This window comes from Rhineura floridana, chromosome 5 (assembly GCF_030035675.1).
Source record: "Rhineura floridana isolate rRhiFlo1 chromosome 5, rRhiFlo1.hap2, whole genome shotgun sequence".
Taxonomy (NCBI): Eukaryota; Metazoa; Chordata; class Lepidosauria; order Squamata; family Rhineuridae; genus Rhineura; species Rhineura floridana.
This window is the reverse complement of record NC_084484.1, coordinates 179761611-179778172: the sequence shown is the minus strand read 5'-3', so window position 1 is coordinate 179778172 and position 16562 is coordinate 179761611. Positions and strand designations below refer to the sequence as shown.

At 41.7% G+C, this 16562-nt stretch overlaps 1 protein-coding gene across 6 annotated transcripts in view; it reads right to left on the bottom strand.

The window, feature by feature from the left end:
• Positions 1–16562, bottom strand: part of RSF1 (remodeling and spacing factor 1) — a 68662-nt gene that overhangs the window by 36765 nt on the left and 15335 nt on the right. For 5 of the 6 annotated variants that reach the window (XR_009762921.1, XM_061629006.1, XM_061629003.1 and 2 more), the window contains exons 2-7: positions 11535–11626; positions 9259–9351; positions 7609–7814; positions 6780–6931; positions 3536–5190; positions 1735–1926 (exon numbers count right to left, since the gene is read on the bottom strand). Coding sequence is in view for 5 of the 6 variants with exons in the window: in XM_061629006.1 (XP_061484990.1) it covers positions 1735–1926; positions 3536–5190; positions 6780–6931; positions 7609–7814; positions 9259–9351; positions 11535–11626 (2390 nt within the window). In the remaining variant the exon portion in view is untranslated. The remainder of the gene's footprint in view (positions 1–1734; positions 1927–3535; positions 5191–6779; positions 6932–7608; positions 7815–9258; positions 9352–11534; positions 11627–16562) is intronic. The other variant, XM_061629004.1, reaches the window with a different exon arrangement.

Here is a 16562-nt window from a genome sequence, read left to right as displayed (position 1 = left end):
CCTGGCTTTCTTATGTTTGCATTAATCAGCCTTCGCCAACCTGGTGCCTTCAGATGTTTTAGATTACAATTCCCATCAGTCCCAGCCAACATGGTCAATGGTCAGAGATAACAGGAGTTGTGGTCCAACAACATCTAGAGGTGCCAGATTGGGGAAGGTCGATATACATATTTGGAAAGTGTAGTGTCTGATATATGCATACAAGGATAAATGGTTACTTTTGCTAGAAAGCACAGAGGGCACAAATCCATTAAAGTTAAGCTCTTTTAAGTCCCACTAACCTCAATGGAACATTAACTGTCCCACTGAAATCAACAGGACTTGAAAGGGGTTAACCGGATCATGCTCCAGGCATAACAACATTCCTAGATTAAATCTGTATTCATTGTGGCCATGCAGAGGAAGCAAAACCTTCTGTCTCCTCTCTTCTGGTGCAGCTGTAGACTCAAATGGGAAGTTGTTAAAGTAGCACATTGTTGATTTTAACTGGATAAAAATAGCAAGGTCTCTTTTTTATCACATTATATGGGAGATTCTTCAGGGAATTGAAGACCAAAGTACATCTCAACACAGCATATTTTTATTAGAGGACATTCAGGTTCTTTCTGCCCCCAAAATATTTCATATAATCCTCTGAGAGAAGCAATTCTCTGTTCAATCATACGAGTTACAATGGTGGAAAAGACCTACTGGGTTGTCCTTAGGTTGTCCTGTTTCCTCAAAGAGCCCTGCCATTTCCCAAGAATTCCAAGACTTCTCTCAGGTGCCCAGCTTCTTTGCCAAACTACAGATCACACAGGATCCTTGGACAGAAGCCATGACAAACAAACCAACTGAAACGTGCTGCAAGACCATGAGCCCAGATATAACTACTACTACAAAGGGTAGCAATGTGATTGGAATCTTGGCTCTCATCCACAGAAAAGGGACAAAAGCAACAGAGTGACTTTTAAACTAACATATACATGCACAAGAATATTTTAGGGTGTAACATTTTGCCAAATTTTATTACCCCTCTTGTATTTTTTAATGTTTAATATTATGATTTCTAGTTCAATGGATCACATTGAGCCATAATTTGCACTAATTATTTTGACAGCCTGTGTGGTGGAGTGGCTGGAGTGTCGGACTAGGACTAAGGAGACCCAGGTTCAAATCCTGACTCGACCATGAAGCTCAGTGGGTGATAGCCAACTAAATCACACACAAGAGTAGGCTCACTAGTCTACCCTGACACACACTGTATATCACCCACTATGTCTCAGCTTAAACTATATTAGTTTTGTTGCTGAGGATAAAAGTGGGGGTAGACCTTGTACGCTGCCCTGAACTCCTTGGAAGGGCAAGATTAAAATGTCATAAACACATAAAAGTTTAGAACCCCCTCCCTAGTTTGAACTTCCAAATGCACAACAGGCACAACATGACTTAGAACTGCTTTGTCTGCTTTCATTTTTCATCCTGTGAGCCTCGTAAGTTAATTCTGCCTTCAGGGTGCAGCAGCCGGAAGAAGTGACCATAAATGTGGTCCCTCAATTCAGACATCACATTAAAACATGATTTGCGCACCCAGTCCTTGCTTGGTGGCTGGGCACAAACCACGCTTTGTAAATTCAGACATCATGCCAAATCATACCTAAGCTTCCTTCAACCTCAGTTTAGAATGATGTCGGAATTGAACCAGTATCCCTGTAAAGACTGACTTTTTAGTTTCACCATTCTCAAAGAACCTACTAGCTCTGGGTGATTGGGGAGGCCACACTTCTTGCATGGCTCATCGTCATCAGCAGGTGCAGGTTCTTCTTCCTCCTCTTCCTCTTCCGAGTCTTCTTCACTCTCTGAATCCTCACTCTCATCATTGCTCGAGTATTTCCACCTGCCACGAGTTCGAGTACCTGCCCACCGAACTTTACTTCGCTGGGAAGCCTAGAAATCCAGTGACAAGGAAAGGCTCACCATCTCAACACTTGGTTACAATTCCATGTTGAATGACGTATTCCTCCAATTTACATTTCACCAAATAAAAAAAATTAAAATGGGCAGATTATACAATATCTTCTGGGCATGACAATGGTTGCATTCCGATCCAACCGATAAATCACAGTTTAGCATTACAAGAATGCAGGGAGCCTTGGGTTCATGCTCCCCCCTCCTCTTTTCTTCTCCAGGGTAACCACAAGGAGACTGGAAGCTTCTGCTTCTATTTGAGTTTAGTCACAGTTTAGCACGTCCTCCGAATCCTAAACTGTGCTTGATCTTAACTATGATTGTTTTCTTTTAAACAAGTTAGTTTCGTAAGCCATGGTTTGAAGTTAGCTTATTTCAACAAACCATTGCTGAGATTAACCACAGTCTGTCCAGACTTGAACGTCACAATAAGCTGCATTTACTAAAAAATGGAAGTAAACGCTTCCAAACTTCTCCTTATGGCCAAACCACAGGAAGGAGGGGAACACCCTAACCCAAGACTCATTGAGGCCTGTTCTCATAATGCCAAGTGATGATTTAATGCTACGTCTGAACAAGGCCAATAGCTTTTTTGAATACAGGCTTCCCTTACACTACGTTATTCTCCCCCTCCCAAACAAACAAATACCAATAATCTGTTCCATAGACAAATGTGCTGCAAACTGAGCATAAGCCTGCTGTGTATCAGGATCTATGAGATGGGGCAGTAATCCAAACTAGAGATGTAAAATTTCCAGAAATTTTGAAGCCATGGAAAAAAAACAGGTTTCAGAAAAAAACAGAAATTTTCAGAAAAATTGAAAAAATGCAGTATTAGCACGTTTTACAGATTGAAAGTCACTTTGTTACTTCAGGAACATAAAATGTAATTATGTACAAGTTGGTCTGGCATAAAATTATCACATTTGGTATATTAAAAGTACATTTTATTCAAACAATTATTACAAATTGAATTTACTTTTTAAATTTTTTATTTTTTTTGTTACATATGGATCCTGAACTGTAAGGAACAACAGACCTGTAAGGAACCTCTTTCGTTTTGCCAGTTTATGAGGAGCAGGCAAAAAACAATTTAAAAAAACCAGAAGAAATAATCAACATTAATAACAAAGAAAATTATTTATGTCTCCACTAGTCCTCCACAGTGTCAAGCAGACATAAAGCATCCATTCCCACAAAAAGAACTGAGGAAAAGGGGGGGCAAGATTCAATGAAACATTCTATTCATCATGCTAAAATAAAACATTCCATAATCCATTTTTTCTTCATTTTTTTCAATTTTTCCAATTTTCCAGAAAAAAACCAAAAACGGCTTCAGGGAAAAACTGGTGTTTTTATTTAATTTTTCCGTTTTTTTCCCAGGCCTTGGGTATAGGTCAATGCCTGCAAAATGAGCGATTTTCTGAAAAACTGTTCCAAATTGTATAGATTAATAGAACTGGATTGAGTGTGGGGAGACAAGAGCTGGGTAAAGACACTGAAGCGTCTTGACACAGGTTTGGATTAATAACATCAGCAGCCACCAAAATTCAGAAGACTCAAGGCAACTTTCATATGAATATTTTACCTTGCTGGCCTTAGAATTCATTTCTTTCTCTTGCTTTTTTGAGTCTTCTTTCTTCTCCTGCTTCTGCACTGGTTTCTCTCTCGCTTCCTCTTCCTCATTTCGTTTTTTCTCAGGCTTCTGATCTCGGGTCTCGACTATTTTGGGAGTAGGTTTAGATATCCGGGGAGATCTCCGTAAAATGCGACCAACGTTGACGGCTGCCTCTTCCTCCTTTTCAGCTGCTGCATTCTGTGTCTTTGGAGGAGGATCAGTTTTCTTTCTGCTTGAGATTCTGATTGTGAGCTTGATCCCATCTTTCTGCCTCTCAGAGGTTATTTCCCTATTCTCCGTTAGAGAACTTTCTTCTTCAGAAATCAGCTTGTATTTACACTTACTTTTCACAGGCTCTTTTTTAGTCTCAGAAGTTTCCTCGACAGAACTTTGGGCATTTCCTGGTTTGAGTGTTTCGCTCCCTTCAACGTCAGAGCCCTTCTGTGGCTTAGAATCCTGCCCTTCTTGTATTTTGCTTTTATTGGGGAGTGTGCTTTTAGCGCCAGAGTCCTCTCTTTCAGGAACAGATTTCTCAGAGAGAAGGGCTGGAGCAGGCGGTGGAGTCACATCCACTCTTGGCAAATCCGGTTTCTCTCTTGGCTCAACTTTATTTTTCAGACCCTCTTCAACTGCTGGAGTAACCAGCTCCTTTGGGGAAGGTGCCTTTAAGGATTTATCTAAACATTCCTTGGGAGGTGGCAGGCCATCTTTTGCTTTCATGGATTCTTCAGGCTTCTGAAGAAAATCATCCATTTTTGAAGGTGCTTCTACACTGTCCAGCAAGTTTTCCTTTCCTTTACGACTGTTTTCCTCCTTTAAAGGCACATCGGCTATCACAACCGCTACCTCCTTCCCTGTATGCAAACTACTTTCAACCTCAGTTGTTCTTACTATTGCGCTAACAGTCTCTACTGTTTTCTCCCCACTTATGCCATTTTTCTCCTTAGGCAGGCTGGGAGTATCTTCCTTTGTGCTGGAGGAATGTTCCAACTTGTTATTTGGCATGATTTTCTCACTACTAACCTCCCCATTTACAAGAAGTTTCCCATCAGTAATTGTAGGGACTCTCTTAAATGTCTCCTCCTCTTGCTTCCCTTCTTCCTTCAAAACATCCTTTGTTGGGGTAATACATTTTCGCAAGGTCCCTTTTAATGGACTGTCATAATCATCGGTCAGTTTAATCTCTCGCTTTTTCAGTGGGATTTTTGCCTGCTGGTCATTTTTAAGTTTCTCACTTTCTTCCGCAGTTCTCTCCACAATTTCCTGGGGAGTTTTGACACTGACACAGAACTCTATCCTCTCATGCTCATGAACAGTTTTCGCTGTGTTGCTATTTACATCTTTCAAGTCTTTTGGCTCTAGCTTCACTTCTGCTTTAACAGGTTTAACGTTTTCTTTAAAAGAGTCACTTTCTTCTTTGGTAATCTGCATTTCCCCATTGTTTTCTGAAAGTTTATCTAACTTTACTATAACTGGCAGCTTTATGATTTCTCTGTCCTGCACTTTTTCTAATTTGATCTTGTTTTCCTCTTCTGAAACTGCGGGAAGTGGGAGGGTTTCCAACTGCTTTGGCTGCTGCTCCTCTTTTATCTCCTTTTTTTCTTCTTTCACCTTCAAATCACTTTCTGTTTTTTAAAACAGACACAGAAGCATTATTATTATTATTACCACCACCACCACCCGCCCTTCACCCAGAAGTCCCAGGGCGGGTTACAACCGTTTTAAAACATATAATTAAAAACAACCTAAACGACATCACAGAAAAAAGGGCAGGTCCTAAAAATACACATCTCAGGTGTCGAAGGCCAGGAGAAAGAGGTGCATCTTCAACATTCGCCAAAAGTTGTGCAATGAAGTTGCCAGATGCACCTCAGTGGGAAGGGAGTTCCACAGCTTTGGAGCTGCCAGAGAAGGCCCTCTCCCAGGCCACCACTCTTGAACGTCCAAGGGTAGCGAAATTACCCAAAGGGACCCTTCTGATGAGCTCAACACCCAAGAGGGTCTGCAGGGAAGGAGGTGGTCTTCCAGATATTTGGGACGCCTAAGGATTTCTTTCTTGTTTTCCTTAATACCAAACAACTTTTAAACAATTTATTATACCCCATGCTGGTCATATAAATGCTAAGTATTAGCTTGGGTATGAACAAAAATGTTTTCAATGACACCTTTACTGAATGAACCATTCTGGTATAGCAGAATCAGAGGGCACATTTGGGGAAGGAGCCGTAGCCCAGGGGAAGAGCATCTTCCTTGCGTGCAGAAGGTCCCAGGTTCAATCCCCAGCATCTCCAAGTAGGGCTAGAAATTTATTTATTTTATTTATTATTTAATTTGTATCCTGCCCTTCCTCCCAGCAGGAGCCCAGGGCAGCAAACAAAGCGCCAAAAACACTTTAACACATCATAAAAACAGATCTGAAAATACATTAAAGCAAAACAGTGTTAAAAACATTTTTTTAAAAAACAACTTTAAAAAGGTTTAAAAGCATTATTAAAAAACTTATTAAGCAATTCTAACACAGACGCAGACTGGGATAGGTCTCAACCTAAAAGGCTTGTTGAAAGAGGAATATCTCCTGCATGAAACCAATGGGGTGCTGCTGCCAGCCGATGTAGACAATACTGAGCCAGAGAGACTTATCAGTCTGACTCAGTGTAAGGCAGCTTCCTCTGTTTTTATGAGAGGGTTCTTTGGGGGAGGGCCATAGCTGAGCTGTAGAGAGTTGCCTTGCATACAGAAGGTCACAGGTTCAATCCCTGGTGTCTCCAAGTAGAGCTGGGGGAGACTCCTGCCTGAAACCCAGGAAAACTGCTGCCAGTCAGTGTAGATAACACTGAGCTAGATGGACCAAAAGTCTGATGCTGTGTAAGAGAGCTTCTTTAACCACTACACCACCCTGGCTCTCCAGAACAGAGCAGAGGTAGAAAGGGCCAAAAAACAAGCAAGCCCAGTGTTGGCACCTCCATAAAGGAATGCTCTCCCAAGAGAGATTTGCCTGGTGTTTATCCTAATGTTATTTCAACACCAGCAACACTTATTTTTTAAAAAAATCTTCTCGGGTCTTCCAAGATAAATGCCCTTTTTTAATTTGAAAGGACGTTTAATATTGAACTTCCCCACTCTTACCCACATTCCCAGTGTGCAAATTTCCCGGAACAGTCAATACTGAGAATAATGCACAATGCCCACTGCAAGATGAGAATAGTAGCAAAACCTTGGGCTGACGTTTCTTCACCCTTTTTGGCCTCTTCACCTTCAATACTAGGGCTTTCTCGCGATGAGCTATCCTGTTGCTGCTTTTTTAATAGCGCAGGATCAATTTGTGCTTTGAGAAGTTCAAGAGTTTCAGCCAGTTCGTTACGGCTTCTGGATAAAAAAAATAAGAAAAGCACCAAACCTCGTAACATGCCAGTCATATATAGTATCTCACACCTGGGCACATACGTCTGCCTGCATTGCCCTTTGCTAGCATCAGCAGGAAAGTGAAGAGTAAGGGAAAGGAAATAGACTGTGTCTGGAAAACAATTGCCTCTTCCCCCTAAAGAACTTCATAGGCGTCTTATCATTGCTTTGGGAAACCAGCTGCACTTCTGTGACACCAGCAGCCATTACTCTAGTTCCCACCCTCCTCTCAGGCCTACCTGCATGCATAGCAGAACTAAAGCATGGCCACATTTAAAAGCAGGTCTGGAACCAAAGTAACCTGGGCATATAAAGAGGAGCACAGACCAACATTCACCACCCAACCCGTATCCGTGGCCATCTTTCCAGACACATTCCTATCACCTAGTAAGCCTTGTATTTCATTCAGCTTTTAAAAATAAATTATTTCAATGTTAAATCATTTAAATGTTGCTGCACTAAACTGTAACAAACGTGCCCATGTGAAACAGCTGTAAGAACTTCCTGACAGGGTGGGTCAGAAAGGAGAACAGTTCAAAAAGTCACAGGAATCCTTTCTAGAAAAAGGACCCAAGAGAAGTCTTTCTTCTAAAGTCACAGTACTAGCCTCTAGTCTGGAAAATTAGAGATTAAAAAAATACCTGACAATGCACTTCCATGAAGACCCATCTTGATCATCCTGCTCTTCAACATACATCCTAATGTTATGATCTTGATCCAGCTGGTACCAGTATGTCAGGCCGTCTTTGTCTCTGCCAATCGGCTGAAGGCGCATAGCATCTGCATCTTCCTCGTTAATGATGTTCTTAAATTTTAGATTGTCATCAAACTGGCACTCACAAAGGTACTAGAGAAAAAGGAGAAAAGTATCATTTAACTACTATAGGAAACACCAAACAAGCACTCTTTGAGAATGTGACGGCAAGAGACTAATTTGTAAAAAGTAGTCACTGAAGTGCTTGATTTAGGAAATTGATGGGGAGGGATGTAGCTCAGGGGCAGGGTACCTAGTTGGCATGTGCAAAGACTCAAGATTCACTCCCTGGCATCTCCAGTTAAAAGGCTGTCTCTGGAAACAAGAAAGGTCTGGGAAAGACGGACGCCTGATACTTTGGAGAGCTGTAGCCAGGCAGAGGTGATAATGAACAAAGCTAGCAGAATCCAGTGTTGCTGCTTTCCTTATCTCTTTTTAATTTGTTTTCCCCTGTAGGTCTGGAGTGGCATATTTAGGCAGCCTTTTCAATGAATGACCCACCTGAACCACCCATGTAGACACCTGTGCATTGATGGGAGCAAGCCAGTCGGTTACTGTGACAGCTAGATCATGCCAGCTGCACTGGACACCAGTGCAATTCTGAGTTTTCGAGCCTGAAATGGTTTGGGCCCAAGTTAAGAAGGGCCACCTACAGCCATATATGAGCCTGCCTTGCCTTTTAAGATAAACAACTGTGGCCATTCTCACATGCCTGCCTGTGAGAGGAGCGAAGACCGGCAGCAACTAGAGGGAGGGTATTCTTTGCAACACCCCAGGTCTCTGGAGTGCCTTATCATCTGGGTTCTACCAGGTGTTGTTGGCATAGGGCTTTTAGAAAGCTCTGAAAACACATGTGTTCTTGGCCTTCCTTGAAGGTGTTCTTATTGAGCTTTAACAAATAAATTTTGTTACTGAATTTTAAATTTTTTTTGGGGGGGGGTGACTGCTTTGTTTACTTCTGGCTGTCTTTATTATGTTTTATTATATGTTTTCATCTTGTAATCTGCCTCAAGAGGGATTCTGCCATTAAAGGCTGCCTAAATATATTTTAAGAACATTAAATTAAATTAACTAAAATAAGGTTCCAACTTACAGAGCTGCTGTAAGAATTATTGATATAATGTAGTATGGGGCACTCTAAATACTCTCAAGCACTACATATATAATATTCACAAGTTTTTGAGTTCATTAGCAAGCAATAAACATTCACATAAACTTTCCATTACAAATATTTTCAGAGCCTCTCACAGTTTTTAAATAAATATTTATTGATAATACACCAAGGTTCAGTTTGAACTATCCTCCAAACTATGACTAGCACTAACCTCAAAAACATAGTCTGCACTCACTTCAAACCATGGTTTGGGGCTGTAGTAACCCAGAAATGGCAGAGGAAATTGACAAGTAAGAGGGAAAGTGGATGCACAATTCCAAGGCACATTTATAATGCTCCAAACAATGGTTTGGGGGCTCATCCAAATTGAGTCCAATCACAACTATTCCAGAAAAGGATTAAGTGAGTTGAAAATAGTAATACCTTCAATATTCCCAACTTGCATTCAATGCTCATTTCAAAGTACCCTTTCTTCTCCATTTCCCATGCCCAGGTGCTGTTGAATTCTTGACACATCTACAAGGAAAAATGTTTAAATTAAGAATTGAGTACTCTCTCATTATTGCACCCATATACAACAAACAGACATAGATGGGATTTTATTTACTTAAGGGGCTTATAATCTGCTTTTTGACAATGTGCATCACAAAGCAGTTCAAAACATATAAAAAACACATTCAAACACAAGACAAAAACCTTTCAAAATTCATTTCATAACAATACTAAATTCTAAAGACCAGCATAGAGATGTTCTGATGTTCTTATGATGAAACAATAACAATAAAACTCAGCCACACACCAACTTCAACAGTCCTATTAACCATTAAAAGCTACAGGGAAGAAATAATCCCACTTAAAAGGAGCAAGGTATGGGACATGCCATATCTTAGAAAGGTAAAGGTGTCCCCGCACTTGTAGTGCGAGTCTTTTCCGACTCTTAGGGTGATGTCTTGCGACATTTACTAGGCAGACCATATATATGGGGTGGGATTGCCAGTTCCGTCCCCGGCCTTTTTTACCCCCCAGCATATGCCAGGTACTCATTTTACCGATCACGGATGGATGGAAGGCTGAGGGACCCCTTTTACCGGAGATTCAACTTCCTCCTTTCGTCGGAATCGAACTCTGGCCGTGAGCAGAGCTTCGGCTGAGTTACCACCGCTTACCACTTTTACCAAATTCCTAGAGGGCCACCACCAAGAATGCCCTATTAAAAAGGCCCACCAGCCTGACTGTATTCATTAGTGGGCACTGGCAGGGGTGGGGACATAAACACATTGCCCCAGAAACCAACTATGAAAAACTGGAAAAGAGACTTGTCTTTCAGAATGGTCTGTGAAATGAATTAAAATACAAGGATGTTGATTTCTGTGCACCTTAGAAATGTGAAGGTCTTTTTTTTAAAATCTGCAGGGTATCATTGATCTCTGCATACTCAAACAATACACGTTCCCTTCTGTTTATCACAATCTTGGAAGTTCTTTATTTTCAGTTCCTCCACCCATCGACCAACTCCACAAAACACATGCTTAAGTACCTTAAGGCAGAAATGGCTCGCTGGGGGGGAGAGAGGTGCTACACTAGCTTCCCAGAAGGTAGGTCGCTGTTGATTCCCAAGAGGAGAAAAGGAGCGGGGAGGTCAGCACGGTGCAAACAAACTGACAGGAGAGACGGATTGGCTCTGCCAGTGCATCTGCACCATGCCAACCTCCCCTCTGCCTCACCCCTCCCAGTGAGCAACAGGGACCCACCTGCTGGGAAGCTAGGTAGCAGCTCTGTCCCACCTGGTGAGATGCTTTTGCCTTAAGCTGCAGCAACTGGCCATCACTCACTAGACATATTTGCAATTACTGTTTGAATGAGTTAAAAGAATTAGGCCAGGATCCCTCCCCACTCTGGTGAACATGAAGCTGGACTCAACAGTGAAGAACCCCCCCCTTCAAACTATGACTTGGGGAGGTGGAGTTTACTCTTGCTGTCATGCAAGCTTCAGAATCACTCTGGGCACCTCCAAACCTGAACCCAATCTCTCTCTCTGAGCTTGGGGGGAGGGGAGAGAGAGACTCATCTTCACATTCACAATGGGCTTTGGAAGTGCTCTGGAGCTCACTGTAGAATCAGAGTCAAAACTTCATCCCTTCACCTTTGGGGAATAGCAAGGCCAGAGTCAATGGCAAGCACAAAATTTGCCAGCCCTTATTCCAAAGAAGTGCAGAATTACTACCATACACCTAAGAGTGATTTTAGCTTCTTTTTCCCAAAGCATCCTCACATAACGAACAGCAAACCACTGATGGCATTTTCAAAAACAGTTTGTGAAATGGCTGTATGTGTCTTATGTTCAATTTCTTTAAACAAAATTACACAGGGGATGCACATGTGCACCTCAAGGACACATTTATGCCACTTTAAGCTCTAGGAACGAAGACTGGGGAAAACATTTAACGGCAGTTTTTTTCTGCTAGGAACATTTAGAACTAAAACAAGTTTAAGATGAAGCACAGAGCTAAGCATCCTATCACAGAGAAAACACCAGCAATTTCTTAAGGACAGAAATAGAGACAGAAATCTTCCAGTAATGACTGTAGATGGAAAATTGGCAGCCGTCTCCTGTTTCTGGCCACGGTATCAAGGATTACCAACCATCATATACCACCCAGTAGTAGAGTTTCAAATCATGCAATGTAAGCACAACTTACCTTGATCAAGTATTTTTCCCATCGGTCTGCTGTGACAGATTTCCCAATCTTTCTCATCAGTTTCAGATGAAGTTCTACCAGTTCTCTGGGAACTATAAATAAGAAATGGGGGGGGGGTTTAAAAGCAAAGAAGCAACTAAGTTCTAAATGGCATACATAAGCACAAATCCAAAATCATGGCCACACCTGAAGCCTGGGGTTTCACAAAACTGCATGACTTAAAGGTCATTAGGGTATAACAGAAGGCACAGCATACTCCAATAGTGGACTACCAACCAATTTCCTGTGGACTGCCTTGCACCTGCTGATTGCTGAGAATCAAGGCACTTGTTATGTTCTTAAGCAAGATATCATACTTGGAAGCACTAAACAAAAGTTACTTATGTCATAATTATTAAGAGATCCTGAATATGCATTCTTACTATTTCTCCATTTACACTGGTGAATCATGGGGATTCTAGAAAAAGAAAGGGGATCACACAGGTTTCCCCCACCCCTACATTAGATGCAATGTAGGTCAGCCTTCGGGCACTAAAATTAGACATCTGCTAAAATATACTTTACAACTTCTTGTTGTTGTGTGCCTTCAAGTCAATTACGACTTATGGCAACCCTATGAATCAGTGACCTCCAAGAGCATCTGTCGTGAACCGCCCTGTTCAGATCTTGTAAGTTCAGGTCTGTGGCTTCTTTTATGGAATCAACCCATCTTTTGTTTGGCCTTCCTCTTTTACTACTCCCTTCTGTTTTTCCAAGCATTATTGTCTTTTCTAGTGAATCATGTCTTCTCATGATGTGTCCAAAGTATGATAACCTCAGTTTCATCATTTTCATCAGCTTCTAGTGATAGTTCTGGTTTTATTTGTTCTAACACCCAATTATTCATCATTTTCACAGTCCATGGTATGCGAAAAGCTCTCCTCCAACACCACATTTCAAATGAACTAAAATTAAGACATCTGCTAAAATACATCTTTACATCTTAGGTGAGGTTAACTACAGGATTTACTGAGAACTGTACAGCTAGCTCTTTCTTAACAGGTTCTCTCTCAACTCACATATGAACCAGGAGTTAAACCACACTGGCACCAAGTGGCAGAACTGAGCAACGCCCACACTTAAATTCTAAACCATAGCCAGGTTTGAAGACATGTTGAGATGGACAGCCAGGCACAGACTTGGGGGGGGGGGGGGAGTCAGAGGTGCCTGATCCTCTAGGAAGCCAGAAATGAGATATATCATCATTGAACCTCATAATAGCTATTCTCTGGATCTGTTGTTGTGTTCCCCACCACCATCTCTAGCACATGCACAGGCTCACATAAAATTACTGCAGCAAAAAAAAAACCTTTGCTTGGAAAGTCAACTACAAAGCAGACTGGAATGCTCTATGCTAGTCAAAATACATTCTTTGCCGGCATTTCAGTAAGCTAGTGGTTTAGTTGATCTTGTATTTGCTTGTCAGAGAGGGTGGGAATACCGGAAACAGCCAGCTAGAGGGTTGGTGAGGGGGGAGGAAGAAAGGAGAGGAATGTGGAAACATGAGTAAAAAAGATGGCTGTAGAGAATAATAAGAGTGTGAGAAATTCAAAGGTAATTTGGTGTGGACAGCAGCGGGAGGACAGAATTGGGTTCACTATGTTTAGGGGGCCCTATTTCAGAGGACGATTGGAATGAGAAAAGAAAAGAAGCAAGACTAGAAGGGAGAGTCCAAGCGTCTGGCACAGATCCCTAAGAAGCAAAGCACTGTTAATTGGGGAGGTGTAGGGAGAAGTGCCTGTGGGGGGGAAGTAGCAACAGCAGCAGAAGCGACATCAAACCTACTTCATCCATTAATAATTTCTCTAAAATACACAAAAATTGTGGACAGCCATGCTGGTCCATAAGAATAAAAAAATCCAAAAGCCTCAGTAAGGCAATGCCTGCATTAAAATGTAGTAAGCAAGCTTTACAGTTTTCCAGGACTCTTCTTCAGGTCAAACATTAAGCAGAAGAGAAACAGGGGAGGAGGGAAGAAGGGGTGTGTGATAAAAGTCCCAAATTCTGCAGTTTATAACAATCTTAAAAATGGACAGGAGAAACTTAATAGACTGGACTGCTAAGTGCAAAACAGATTGCAGGTTGCACCAAGACCTCCAGATTTCTGGTTGCACCAAGAAGCAACAATGGCTTTCCCCATATACTGTATGTTAAAAGATCAGACAGACAGACCCATTTTAGAAATGGAATCTCAGTGGCCTTCTTATAGCTAAAATCAGGAGCATAACGCAGACACACACTTGCCTCCTCCTTTCCTTTTTCATTGTTAATCATGGCACAGCCAGACACCTGCACCAAGATTAATGATACGTTTACCTTTAACCACAATTTGCAATCAATTGGTGCCAACATAATTACTGCTGAAAACAAGAGGGAGAGGGAATTTGTACTGGGAAGAGGAGGAAAGCAGAGGCAGAAAATGGTGTCGCATTCCACATTGGACACTTGGTGAGCCACGACTGGCCCATGGGCCAATGCTCCCCCTTTTTGGAGGGAATGGAGGAAGCATACAAGCTCACCCCACACTCTTTATTTCTTGCATGCGGTTAAGAGATTGGAGAATGACAGATCTGTATCAAGCCTCAGAGTTTCCGTGTGTAAAATGGCACGTGAGCACCATGCAAGAGAAAATCTTCTCTGAAGTGTTATACTCTGCTTTTCAAGAATGAACTCACTGGCAAAAAAACAGAGCAGAGAAATGAAGTGGAATACTGAGAGGTGTTGATGACACAGTTACAGGCAAGCCGAGCAATTCTGCTTAAAAAGGCCGAACTACACTGGCCCTTCAGAAGCAGGTGCTGAATGGCCTGAGGCAATAAACCCAGGCAGAAATATATAGCAAAATATAATGCAAATACACACTTTGCTACTCATTCAAGTGTGGTTCAGTATCTGTATACTTACATAATGGAGAATTTTTATATATCCACACATATAAACATAGATATTAGAAGGTATACGTTTATGAAATATAAGAAAATCACAAGGAACTAAGCAAAAGGCCCACAGGCCTATGAGACCCCTAAAATCCAGTCTCACAGAGAGGCAAGTGAAGTTCAGCCTGAACTTCTCAACTTATGAAATGAAGCAAACAGGCCTGTGTGTATGATTAACATTTGATTAATGAGTATATTGTTTATGAGCAAGCACGCATGTAGTGAGAATGTAACAAGTGCTGGATGTGCTGGTTAGATCTTAGATCAATAGGTAAAGATGGAAGGTTTTTGTTAATATTATGGGGAATTCATATATTCTTATTCTCATATGTGTCTTATATAGATATAGATATATAAGTTAAGAAATATATTCTAAGAGCTGTAGGAACCAAGGAAAATCATAAAGAAGCAACAGGTATGTTTGCCTTGAACTTTTAACAACCTTAACTTGAGCAGTTACAGGTCCACGTATGGTTAATAAATGGACTGGGTAGGCCTGGCCGATCAGGAACAATGGAATATGCTATGTGCTAGATATGCATGGCAGACCAATTAGAATAGTGCAATGTTAAGGTTGATAGTAGCTGGTCTCAAAAGGCCCAAAAACCATCAGTAAAGTGGGACAGCGGAATAGTAGTAACATCGGTGAAGGAGACAGGGGTATATTGGAAATATTAGTCAAGGGGACAGATTGACATTAGTCAAGAAGACAGTAGAACAATGGAATAGGAGATGTTTGCCAATTATGAATATACATGTGCTCGTTTTAATAATGTTATATGATTGGTTTAGAAATACTGCAGAAAGGTGTAACCGTTATGTAATGTTTAGAGGATATTGTATGATTGGTGTAAGGATGTCACACGCTGCACTTATATATATACATATGGACTGCCTTCAAGTCAATTTTGACTTATGGCGACCCTACAAATAGGGTTTTCATGGTAAGCGGTATTCAGAGGGGGTTTCCCATTGCCTCCTTCTGAGGCTGAGAGGCAGTGACTGGCCCAAGGTCACCCAGGGAGGTTCATGGCTGTGTGGGGATTTGAACCCTGGTCTCCCAGGTCATAGTTCAACACCTTAACCACTACATCACACTGGCTCTTAGCACTGTATAAAAGAGCCATGCAGACAGCGCCTCATTGCAGTCCTCACCAGGCACTCTGGGAAACTGACCCTGCGTACGCTTGTAAGGAATAAAGGCCTACCTTTTTGCTTCAAGCCTGTGCCTTCACATTTCTTCAAGGACCCCCAGTCCAAGATCCCAAAATTCCCCTTCATAAACAGATATCAAAAACTGAACAGTTTGCATAAAGAAAATTAAGGCTAATCTTTATTCTACAGGGGTGATGGGAGCTGTAGTTCAGCAACATACAGATGACCAAAGATTCCCTATCCCTGATGATGATGATGATGATGACATAACAAGATCCACATATTAAAAATATGAAGCACAAGTACAAGAAATTTAATAATTTCAATATTATTAAAGCCACCATCCCCTTGAGCTCAATGAAACTTTCTAGCAGGTATGTTTAGGATTGCAGACTGACATCTAATCCTTCATAAAGTGACAGATGCTGCTCACCTTTGTTCACAAACATGCAGCTTTCCCATGCCACTTCATTTTCCTGGTCCCTAGACCTGACTTCCCTTAAAGGGTGCCCTCCAGACGCTTTGAACCACAACTCCCACATCCCCTGACAATCAGCCATGCTGCCTGAGGCTGATGAGAGTTGGAGTCCAATACATCTCGAGGGCACCACGTTGGGGAATGATGCTCTAAACATTAAACAAAGAAGTTAGCATTATCTGTAGAAGGGTTTAATAATCCTGCCTGCTCCCTTCTACATTATGAGGGAGTAGCAAGACTCTGGAGAGCAAGAGGAGCCTGAGGATTCCTCTGCCCACAAGAGCAAGCTGACTCCCCTCTACCACAGAGGGGCAGGTGTGCATTCCACAGGGTTGCCACCACTACAGAAAATGTTCACTTTTCTTGTTGACACTAGGTAGCATTCCACAGGTTGCAACACCATCAGCAAACTCTCCACCA